The sequence below is a fragment of the Pristis pectinata genome, chromosome 6, assembly GCF_009764475.1.
Source record: "Pristis pectinata isolate sPriPec2 chromosome 6, sPriPec2.1.pri, whole genome shotgun sequence".
Lineage (NCBI taxonomy): Eukaryota > Metazoa > Chordata > Chondrichthyes > Rhinopristiformes > Pristidae > Pristis > Pristis pectinata.
In genome coordinates this window covers 89,509,311-89,521,351 of record NC_067410.1, presented here as the reverse complement: position 1 = coordinate 89,521,351, position 12,041 = coordinate 89,509,311, and the positions used below count along the sequence as shown (strand labels likewise).

The window sequence follows — 12,041 nt, the reverse complement described above, 5'->3', positions numbered from 1 at the left end:
ACTTCTGAATCAACTTAACTTAATAGATCACTACATTCAAGAAAAATGAAGAGGGCCCATCATTTCTGACCTGATAATCAATGCCCAAATCCCAAGAATGAATTAAAATGCATCTATATAGTACCTTTATGAAAAATATTCCAAAGACTTCCCAGCAGAGTTATCAAACAAGGTTTGTCGTGAACCAGGCGGAGTGAAACTAGGATGGATGACCATAAACTTGTTCAAAAAGTATTAGGCTGCAATGAATTTTTTGAAAAGAGGGAAAGGAAGAGAGGAGGCAGAGAGTTTAAGGGAAGGAATTCCAAATATTAGAGCCAAGATTGATGTTGTGCAGATTGAAATTAACATGCATGAAGGCAGAATTGAAGGAGCAAAGTGACCATAAAAGATTGTAAGAGCAGAGAGGTTTAGGGAGGCCCGAGGCCATGAAGGAATTTAAAAACATGAATGAGAATTTGGGAACTGATGCACTGCCAGACCAAGAATCAATGTAGGTCAACAAGCACTTAGGGTAGCAAAAAATACTTCCACTGTTAAGCATGAGTTCTCGAGGAATCATAGCTTCCCATCCCAGATTCATGACAACATGATTAACTGAGTCATGTAGAGCAAGAAGGTTCATATTTTGATTCCATCATGTGATCCTGTTTCCTATGCTCCAACCATTATGACTTCCAGACGATAGATGACATTGAATACTTCCTTCAAACTACGCCATTCACAGTACTGTGCCATAGGTACTGCACGAGTCACCTAGTATAGACTAATCTGTTGCATCTATCAAGATACTGCCAACTGCAAGGACAGACTTCAGGACCTCTACCCAGCAGTATCAATATAGCATTATAGTCAGACGTTGCAGCCAGCTGACAGCCAGAATGAGCACAGATTCCTATTCCTTCCACCAAAGATGCACAGTTCATTTGTGAGGACAAAAGTCAGCAGTATGAAAAGTGATAATGTCCCAATGCCATCTCATGCAGACTTGGAAATGTTTCAATGGGTCTGGAAATATGTTCTTCAATTATTTCATTACGGACAAACAATATATTTTTTCCAAAACCATGTAGTTCCTGAATACATGCAAATGTGCAGTTGGAACCATGCTTATGGTTGGTTAGGAAAATACACAATACAAGTTGTTTACCTCCACATAAACTTCCCACTATGCATGCCAACCTCTTCAGAAATGTTATCTTCCAGAGTCTCTTGAATACAGCAGAGTTAACCATCACCCACCAATATATAGCTGCCAGTATGTAACGGACAATCTCTGGCTTGCCAGTTGGCTTCTCCGTCTAATTTTACCAACTGTTTCTGCTCTCAGAAACAGCTGGGACTTTCAAGACACCTGTTATTTCAGCTGCCTATAAACTTCATCCTAAGCCAGATAAAAGCTGGCAGCAAGAGTTTTCCTATCCTTTAAATTAATTTTACTTCAAAAATTTTAAATCAAATTGGCAAGACTATCAAATATATTAGATAATCCAAATCTGAGATCAATTATTAATTTCAATAAATTTATAAAAAGGCTGATGAATTCTTCATTGACCTCCCGTATAGGAAGATTGCTGTGAATTTGCTCATTTTTAAAAATTCATTGATCATACATGTAACACAAGTCACTCACTGATCCTTAATACAGTCACTTTACAAATTAGAAGGGAATTGTGGTGAAAATGGGAAAACAGACTGCATCTTAACTCTTGAAAGTTTAATTTCGACAATTATGTTTTAATCACTTATAAATCACTGCAACCTCTTTATCATACATTTTTAATACCTTATCCAATTAAGAATTCCTCCATAGGTCAATTGGTGCTCGTTTTAGAAAAATGTATTAAATGGTAAGCAGACTTTTTTGATATAAAAATGACTTTTTGAAGAAGAGTCCCAACCCTTTAAAGTGTCTTTATCTTAAAAGGAGGTTCTCATCAGGCAGCCATATACCACAACTACCCACGCCTCAAGACTTAAATCATTTTATTGAAGTGAAATTTGACTATTTTTAAATCCATAGATCTGGAATACAAATGGAGACCATGCATTTTGGATAATTTTCCCTCCAATGGAGAAGTATTCTTACCTCCTATTGGTGCAGCAAAGCAACAGCCAACTCCAACAGCACAGGCAGCTGCCAGCATCTCAATGTTGCGGGATTCATTCTGAAAAAAAAAGTAAATAAATTGGCAGTTAAAATAGTGTGCTTCTGCCTCCTAACAAAAAGAAAGCCTTGCTTAAAAGAGGAAGTAAACTATCAAACTAATCTTTACTTAAACACAAGAATGAAGTGGAAAAGATAATGATTATTTTAGTCACATAGAAAAATGTAGAAATATTTAAAAAAATCAAAATAATGTAGTTTGTGCCAACATAAGCTTTCAGAGAGAAGATGAGAACATGAGAACATTTAGTCCTGAGTAATTTCATGTTAATCCAATGGCCCCTCTGCAGTTCCAACTCTTGGTAAAATTTTAATACTGGTTAATACTTCCATCCTGGTCAACTTCCTTCTATGTATTGATATATAAAAAAATTAAAAAGATTGGTTGCATTGTTTTCATGCATGGTTGTCACTCCAATGATACCAATACTGCCAAGTTCATCCTCAACACTCCATCACCTAAAAATTAGTTAGTATCAAAAGGACACATTAATTAGACACTGCATGGTAAGCCAACAAATTCTTATTGTGTGGACCAGCAGCTAGGAAGTTTCAGTAGTGCATAAAGCCCCATGTGCTACTGAACTAGTCTTACAGGAGAAAAAGCTATCCATCACACATATACACTCAACTGAAAATCTCAAAAATAGTATGCAGACATAAAGTGCACATCATTAGATGCTACTGCTCACATCAGTCATGAAGTGGTTGGACAAAGCCTGAAGGATTAATTTGCATATTATAAATTATAGATATCATAGTGTAAGATCCTATATTTCTACTGCTCAAAGTAAATTCAGGTCCTGTTTGTGTAGGAGAATACAAAATAAGACATACAGAAAGGTCCCTGTGAGGAAGGTGGTATTTGGAGAGAGCTCGCCTGGTTCTAGCACCATCACCATGATAAACAAAATCTTAACTGAACAAAAGGAAACTTGAGGCATATGGTCACCAGATCAAACACTGACCAGCACAAGATATAGCATGGTAATATCAGAAAATACTGATCACATGCCTTTTGTCGTGGATTGGTCAAGGAGTGACAGCTGAAAGCCTATGTATTGATGAAGATGTTTTACCTTATCTCCAGATGTGTATAAAATACCATTGGTGAGAGAGTGTGTGGACTGCACTGTTAAGATGAAGAGGCCTTTCTAGTCCTCCTTGTGGTAAAAAAAAATTGGTTGAATAAATATGATATTGTTCGACCAGAGAATGGACTTGGTGAACGATTCCCTTGCTTCACCGCAGTAGCTTTCCGCAATGCCAAAGCAACAAATGCATGGAGGACCCAGAGGAAAATTCAGGGACCTCAAAGTCAACATAAGACCCCAATTTTCAAAGACATTCTACTTTTCATATAAGTTCAATCACAGAGCGGAAAAAGCAGCCATTACAAGATCCAATTTCAACACGTGGAGAATCCAATGATTTGCAGAAGGATACGTTGACCTACATGGGATCTTCACTGGGATCATCATTTACTTTCAGATTAATTATCTGTGATATTGGCTCAGCTTGTTTGCTTTTTTTCCTCTGGGAGTGGAGGACATGCCCAGCCTAACCTGATGGGCATGTCTTCTTGGTCTGCACTTTGCAACTCCTGTATTTTTTTGTCCATGTTCTCACTCTCCAGCTACTCCCATTCACTCATGGACAAGATAACCTTATTTACAGTTTATCCCCATGGTCGCTCTGTTTTACCCTATCAGAGACATCCCCCTCCCCCACCCTCCCTATAACTTAACAAACATCTTCTGTCTCCTTCCCAGTTCTGACAGAGGGGCTCTGAGCTAAACCTTGAACAGTTTCTTTTCCTACAGATGGGGTCTGACCTGCTGAGTATTTCCAGAATGTTCTTAATTTATTTTAGATTCCCAGCATCTGCAAATTTGTTTAGAATTTTATTTAATTACTGATGTATTTGCACAAAATATTGTTTGGAGTAATTTCAGAGACAGTGTTTATGGAATCTGCAAAGTATGGCTGAGGAAGTACTAGATTTCTCCAATTCAATGTCACAAGTGCTATGGTTACATTCCCCTAGGAGTACAGCACAAGGGCAATGAGGAGAGGGCCAGTATAACAGAGCAACCAACTCAAAGAGAGTTGAGAAGATAAAGGAAACATGCCCTTGGCAGGAAGTCCTTTCCAATGAAGATGTTCAGGGAGTGATTCTGCTAAATACACTTTAGTGAGGAGTAATGTGTGGTGTGATTCTGCTTCAATGAGGCAATCCCAGCACAAACATATCACCCCTTGCTCTGCTTTGTGTCTCAGCTTTTTTTTTAAACAGGACCTGTGCTATTTTTCTGCATCTTGCACATCCACACTGAGTCAGAGTGTCATACAGCAAGGAAACAGACCCTTTGGCCCAATTCATCCATGCTGAACAAGTGCCTACCTGAGCTAGTCCCAGTTGCCTGTGTTTAGCCCATATCCCTCTAAAGCGCTTTATAACCATGTACCTGCTGGATGTCTTTTAAACTTTGTAACTGTTCCTGCCTCACCCACTTCCTATGGCAGCTCATTCCATATACCCACCACCCTCTGTGTGAAAAAATTGCCCTTCAGGTTCTTTTCAAATCTTTCTTCTCTCGCATTAAACCTATGCCCTCTAGTTTTACACTCCCCTACCCTGGGAGGAAGACTGTGATCATCCAGCTTATCGATGCCCCTCATGATTTGATAAACCTCTACAAAGGTCAACCCTGAGCCTTGCATGCTACAGGGAAAAGCATCCCAGCCCATCCAGGCTCTCCTTATAACTCACATCCTCTAGTCCCAGTAACATCCTCGTGACTCTTTTCTGAATCCTCTCCAGCTTAATCACATGGCAACCAGAACAGCACAAACTACTCCAAGTGTGATCTCACCAACATCTTGTACAGTTGTAACATGACATTCCAACTCTCATACTCAGTGCTCTGACCAATGAAGGCAAGCATGCCATACGCCCTCTTTGCCACCCTGTCTACCTGTGTCAGCACTTTCAGGGAAATATGTACTTTACCCTTCTGTCTCTGTTCTACAACACTACCCAGGGCCCTATCATTTACAGTGCAATTCCTCCTTGGTCTAACTTCCTAAACTGCATCATTCACACTTGTTTGAGTTAAATCCCACTAGTCATTCCTCTGCTCACTTTCCCAGTTAATCTAGATCCTGTTATAACCTTAGATAATCTTCTTCACTGTCCTCTACAAAACCAATTGTGGTGTCATCCACGAACTTACTAATCATGCCACCTACATTCTCATCCAAGTCATTAATATATATTACAATCCTTTTCTTTATGTCTTTTTAGTTGTCCAAGTCAATTTTGTTTTGTCAAATAGTAATCTCGCCTCTTCAGGACAGAAAGTGGTGCTATATTATGCTAACTAAATTTCTGAACTCCTCCTACTGATCTTCTGTCATTTATCCATTTTAACAATAAAGTAATGGCACAAAGAGCAACAAATCTCCAGTTTTCATCCCAGAATTTTAGTGCAGATACTCAAAATATATTTCAGTCAGTAATACTCACTTGGAATGGAAATTTGTGCATTCCACTCAAACATTAAGGAGGCTGAGAGATGGAAACTGTGGATCTATGGAAGAGTTTGGCTGCCAGGAGATTGGTTGCTCTTATTATGGAGCACGCAATTGCTCAACAAAACCTATGACATGTATTTATCTTAAATGGCAAGTCACATCAGAATTTTTGAGAATGTGACTAAAGTAAGCAAACAAGGGAATGTCTATAGATGGTATTTCCACATACCAAGGCCTTCATTATATTTCTCAAAACAGACTGCGAGCTAAAGATGAGGCTCATGCATCTGAAGGCAGGTTATTAACCAAGTTAGAAGAATGGCTAAGCAGCAGGAAATGGAGCACAAATAATAACAGGCAAATACTCTGGCTGGTAGGATTCAGTGGTTTCCCCACAAGTATCAATTATTAACAATTCAGATGAAGGGATAGGGAGTCAAACATTCAAATTTTCTGATGACACCAGGATAGCTAGCATTGTAAATATTGTAAATGGAAGTATCAAATTATGAAGGGATAGGAATGGATTGAGTTGGACAAATATGGCAAATAGCACATCTAGGCAAGCGTTTTGGGTTTAAAAAGGAAAAAGGACCAACCAAATGGGAAAAGCAAGAAACAATGATAGTTCCAAAAGCCCTGGCACATACACCATTAAAGTATCATGGATAGGAATACAAGTACTTTGAAAGCTATTTGAATGCTGACTTTATTATGCAAGGGGGTAGAAATTAGGTTGCAGTTTAACAATGCCCTGTGTAGAATAAACTGGTGAAGAGACAGAGGTATATCTTATGTAAAAATTTGGTGTCGAAACTATTTAGTATTTTTTTTACAAATAGTAAACTGCTTCTTGGTCACTAATCCGATGGGGCTAAAATCCTGTCCGAAAAGGCAAGTGCTACATAATGTGGACAATCTGCTTTCCTGGAATCTCAGCCAGTGAGTACAAATGAAAAGCTGTTCTGGTATCCCTTTAAAATTGATTGTAATATGTTAGAATCACATCCCCTCTTTTCAATCTTATTTCAAATATGGATCAAGTCTGTACAGTCCAGCACTGCTTGAATAATTTTATCAACTCAGACACATTCAGACTCATTATAGGCAAGTAACCTGTTCATACAACTCACACTGATACACACCACTGAAATTATTACCCAACTAGATTGTAATTCAGATTTGACTGAAGCATCTATAAAAATGATAAGTACTTGATAATATTGTAAATTCTTCAGGTTTCAGGTGGCAAAAAATATAACCTGTATTTGAAGCTAAGAGTGTTATTTTGAAGGGTTGGATTACGCATTCTTGCTTCAGAAATTAAATTCATGATAAGAAAATTGATCATTTCTGATAACTTGTACATTTGTAATTCCAATAATGTTGGCTCCAAGGAAAAGACTGCAGTCTGTTGATTTCAACAACCTATGCCAGAGCTCAGTGTTTGCTGAGGCAGTGTTACTTAGTGACAGAATTCTTGTTGGGACTCTCCTGATCTCCCATTATAACTTCAGTAGAAACCTCTGAAAATCAACATTAGTGGTCCAATACCACGTACCCAAATGCTCCCGCTGATCGCCTGCCAAAGTTATGGTCGGAGATTAAGAAATCCACTGACAAAATTCCAGGACTACAACTCCAGGCACTGGACAAAGAAGAGTGCTTTGCTCACAATAAAAAGGAAGAACTATTTACCCAAATAGAAAATTTCACTGTGTTTGTAGTACAGTGTTTTGCATGGGAGGTCACCACAACCAAACCAACTTGAACTATTCAGTCGTGATCTTACAATCTGTCAGCAAGAAGACAGACTGCACTTACATAACGCTGAACACAAGTGCTGCTTCTTTGTGTTTTACATATTTTAATATTCTGTATTCCTATCCACTCCAATTCTCATCTCCACCAACACTGTTAAAGAAAACAACACTGCCCCATTTGCCAATAAAATGAATGCCCTTCCTTATCAGTTTCTCATTAAGCTTTGTCTGCAATGCCATTACCAACCACAAAATTCATTTTAATCCCTCAGTAGTCCTAGCAGCCTTCACATTAAAACCCTCTTGGCCATTAATCTGTTTCCATCTCTCAACTCTGTGTATTGAACCATCCAACATTTGTGAAAATTTGCTGCATAGTCCCTTGAATAAGAGTTTATTTAAATAAATAGGCAGTAATGGTATTGAAAGTATTATCTAACTGCAAAAATATGCATCAGAAAAACATCTCAAATATAGAGAATTATCCTGATCAGTGACATATTTAGTTGTTATTTGCTCCAGTTCACATTACTACTTGCAGTGATAAATTATGTGCTTATTTTCACCAGTATATTATGACAGGTAGTCTGATCTACTATTTTGCTGTTCAAGAATTACATACAAATTACATCTCAATGTACTCTTGTAAATAACCTAAAGATATAAAGTCTTAAATTGTGCTCAGGAGGACTGATCATTGAATCAGGCTATTCAATTAAAGTTTCATTTTTTCCCCAATTTTTCTGCACTAAACTCTAGTTTAGTGCAGAAATAGTCCAGACTTTCCATTATTATAATGCCTGCAAAAGCCATTTATTTCAATCCTGTCTTAAAAAGAAATAGGTTGCACACAGCCATGGCTGCTAAAAAAATAAAATAGTAATTAATGCTGTTAACTGCCAGTTGTTGGAAGACATATTGGAGTTTAGTATTACCATAATTATTCACATTAAAGCTGTATTTTGGTATTTTGAAATAACTATAAGGCCCATATTAGGTAAAAAAAAAGAAAAATCTGATCCTGAGCCTTTCTAGCTCCTCATTCAGAATATTCACTTATTCCCCCATGGTTCACGTTCCTTAAACACTTTTGGCATTGGTAAAGATTTTGCAAAACACTGTTTTATATATTCCTCTTCCCTGGTCCCAGTGACATCCTATCACTTCATATATCTAGCATAAAATACAGAAGACTGTAACAGAATTCTAATGAAGGGTTGATCCCAGTGAGGCTGCCAAGTCAATCCTTCAGAACTGCAGCTCTGGAATTAAAACTACAAAATACAAGAAACACAAATTCCAACTAGAATCTGAAGCAATTGTCAGTAACATTAGATGAAAATGGCTGATGACTTTTGCTAAGTTAAGGTGCTCTGATCCAACATGGATATTTCAGAGTCACCTTGTGAAAAATTGTTAATAAAAACCACACTAGCTGGTATTGCAGCAGTAACCAAGCAACAGTATTCTGGTACTCGATGTGCAACATCAGCACTTTTGCAATCTTGTACACATGCAGTATAACATCAAAGGTCTTCCAGAAAGATTGAAACTCTTGATATGGGTTCTTTAAAGTTAAAACCATTTAGATGGCAAAAAGGAGGTAATTCATCACTTTCTCCAGAAGGATTTATATGCTGTCCGCCAAAGCATTCTTTTGCAGTTTTAATCAATGTGTAGCTTCTTTACACTTAAACAGTAAAAATGAACCTTGCTGCATGCTTCCCAAATTAAATATAGTAAATCCATGGTAAATGCAGGAATTATGTGGTTTAGTGGTCTGCCCTGTACAGGTTCTTCTCAGCGTTCCGTTCCTGTGAACGGTTTGTAACCCAAACATTCATTCATATGTACAGGCTGTACATAAATCGGGTATTCAGAACCTGGGGAGGACTTGTAAAGTTATGGCGTAAGGCTGCAAATTTCCCTTCTTACTCATAGCTGCTAGATACTTAATTTGGCTGAAAAGCAAAAAAAAAACTGCAGATGCTGGAAATCTGAAATAAAAATGATTGCCTTCTCACACCAGTTCTCTGCGAGTATTCTCAATGAATCCACTTGATTGTAATGAATTATGAGCATGCTGAGGAATCCTCATTGGCACTATTGGAAATTATATCTATGCTGGGTGCAACTCACTTCTCTTAATAGGTCAACAACCTGAAACATTAACACTGTTTCTCTTTCCATAGATGCTACCTGATCTACTCATTATTTCCAGCATTTTAGGTTTGTACTTAATTTGGTTGCATTGGTATTTGAATCCTTACTCACTGAATGACATAAGCAACACATACAAAATGCTAGAGGAACTCAGCAGGTCAGGCAGCATCTGTGGAGGGAAATGAACAGTCGACGCTTTGGGCAGAGACCCTTCATTAGGACTCATGAAGTCCTGTGAAGGGTCTTGGTCCCAAACGTCAACTGTTCATTTCCCTCCACAGATGCTGCCTGACCTGCTGAGTTCCTCTAGCATTCTGTATGTGTTGCTCCAGATTTCCAGCATCAGCAAAATCTCTTGTGTCTTCACTGAATGACATGCCAGTAATCACCAACTAAAAACCTAACAGAAGCAACTATATAACCATTGTGATTATAAGAACAGGTCAGAGACTCGGTATTCTGTGATAACCAACTTAACACATAATCTTCCCACTAAAGCACAAGACAGGAGTAAAGGCATACTTTCCACTTGTCTTGATACTAAGCTACATGATAGCATGAATTGAGAGTATGCAGAGAATCTTCAAGGGGCTATAGATTGGTTAAGTGAATGAATGAGGTCATGGTAGATGGGACATAATGTTAAACATGCAAGGTCATCCACATAGGTAGGAAAAACAGGAACCCGGAGTATTTTTTTTTAAATGATGCGAGATTGAAAGTGTTGGTCTTCAGAAGGATCTGGATGTACACAAATCACTGAAAGTTAACATGCAGATACAGCAGGTAATTAGGAATGCAAATTGTATGTTGATCCTTATTGCAAGAGCATTTGAGTAGAAGAGTAAAGAAATTTTCCTGAAATTATATCAGACTTTGGTGAGGCCACACCTAAAATATTGTGTGAATCTGGGCTCCTATCTGAGGAAGGACATTTAACAGATGGATTTGTGGAATGGGTGGGATGGGGCATTTTGAGCTGCAGGATAGTCCTTTAGAGAGATTAAGCAGACTGGTCCTATCTTCTCTAGAGTTTAGAAAAGAGAAGTGATCTCTATTGAACATAAAAAAATTCCTACAAAGCTTGACAGGGTAGCTGCTGAGATGTTACCAGGGGTGTATAGAACCAGGAACACAATCTCAAAATAAGGGGTCGGCCATTCAGGACAGAAAGTGAGAAGAAATTGCTTTATCCAGAGGGCAGTAAATATTTGGAATTCCCTAGGCAGGGGGGTTGTGGAAGATCAGTCGCTGAGTATCTTCAAACCAGAGATTGACAATTCTTTAAAAATTTGTTTCCAGGATCTGGACAGCAGCAAGGCCAGCATGTTCTGCCCATCTCTAACTGCCCTTGAGAAGGTGCTGTTAAGCCATTTTCTTGAACTGTTTCAAGTCCTTCTAGTGAAGGTACTTCCACAGTACTGTTAGGAAGGAAATTTCAGGATTTAGACTCGTTGATGATAAAGGACCACCGATATACCTAAGTCAGCATGGTGTACAACTTGAAGAGGAACCTGCTCCTCTGATCGTTCTTGGCGGTAGAGATTGCAGATTTGCAAGGTGCTGAAGGAATCACCTGAGTGCATGTTTTGTAGATGGTGCACACTGCAGACAGTATGTGCTGGAGGTGAAGGGAAGGAGTATTTAGGGTGGCCTATGCTACGCCTATCGTGGTCAACTTTGCCCCAGATGTTGTTGAGTTTGTTGACACTGCACTGAACCAAGCAAATGCAAGGTATTTCATCATGTTTCAGATTAGTGCCTTACAGATGGAAGAATCACCTTGGTGGGTGGGGGGGGGAGGAAGCGTGTCATAAAATGAGTTACTCGCTGCAGTATACCAACTCTCTGACCTGTTCATGTAGCTACAGTATTCGTGTGGCTGGTCCAGTTGATTTTCTGATCAGTGTTGACCCTCAGTGGGGTATTCAGTGATAGTGATGTCATTGAATATCAAGGACAGGTGGTTTGATTCTCTCTTGTTGGAGATGATCATTGCCTAGCACTTTTGTGGGGTAAATGTTATTCGTCGCATATCAGATTTTTGGATATTCAGGAAAGCAAGGAATACAGGGTTCACACAGGAAGGTGGAGCTGAGGTGAAAGATAGCCATGATATTGTTGAATGGAAAAACAGGCATGAGGGACCAAATGGCCTACTCTTGCTTCCATTTCTTATGTTATTAAACAATAAAATAAATCTGGACTTTAAAAAACACTTATCTAAGTAATTTCAAAGCTATTAGACAGCTGTCAAAAACCATCATGTTCAATCATATCTTTCAAGGAAAGTAACCTATCATCTTTACTAGGTCTGGCTGATATGTGGCCAGACCCACCTATGAGGTTAAATATCAACTATCTCTTTCACTCAAGAATAATTAGATATTGGCAATAAATGCTGGTACTGC

At 38.5% G+C, this 12,041-nt stretch overlaps 1 protein-coding gene across 2 annotated transcripts in view; it reads right to left on the bottom strand.

Annotated features, from left to right (window-relative positions):
• Positions 1–12,041, bottom strand: part of clcn2c (chloride channel 2c) — a 456,139-nt gene that overhangs the window by 206,315 nt on the left and 237,783 nt on the right. For both annotated transcript variants that reach the window (XM_052017638.1, XM_052017637.1), the window contains exon 7: positions 2,090–2,168. In XM_052017638.1, coding sequence (XP_051873598.1) covers positions 2,090–2,168 — 79 coding nt within the window. The remainder of the gene's footprint in view (positions 1–2,089; positions 2,169–12,041) is intronic.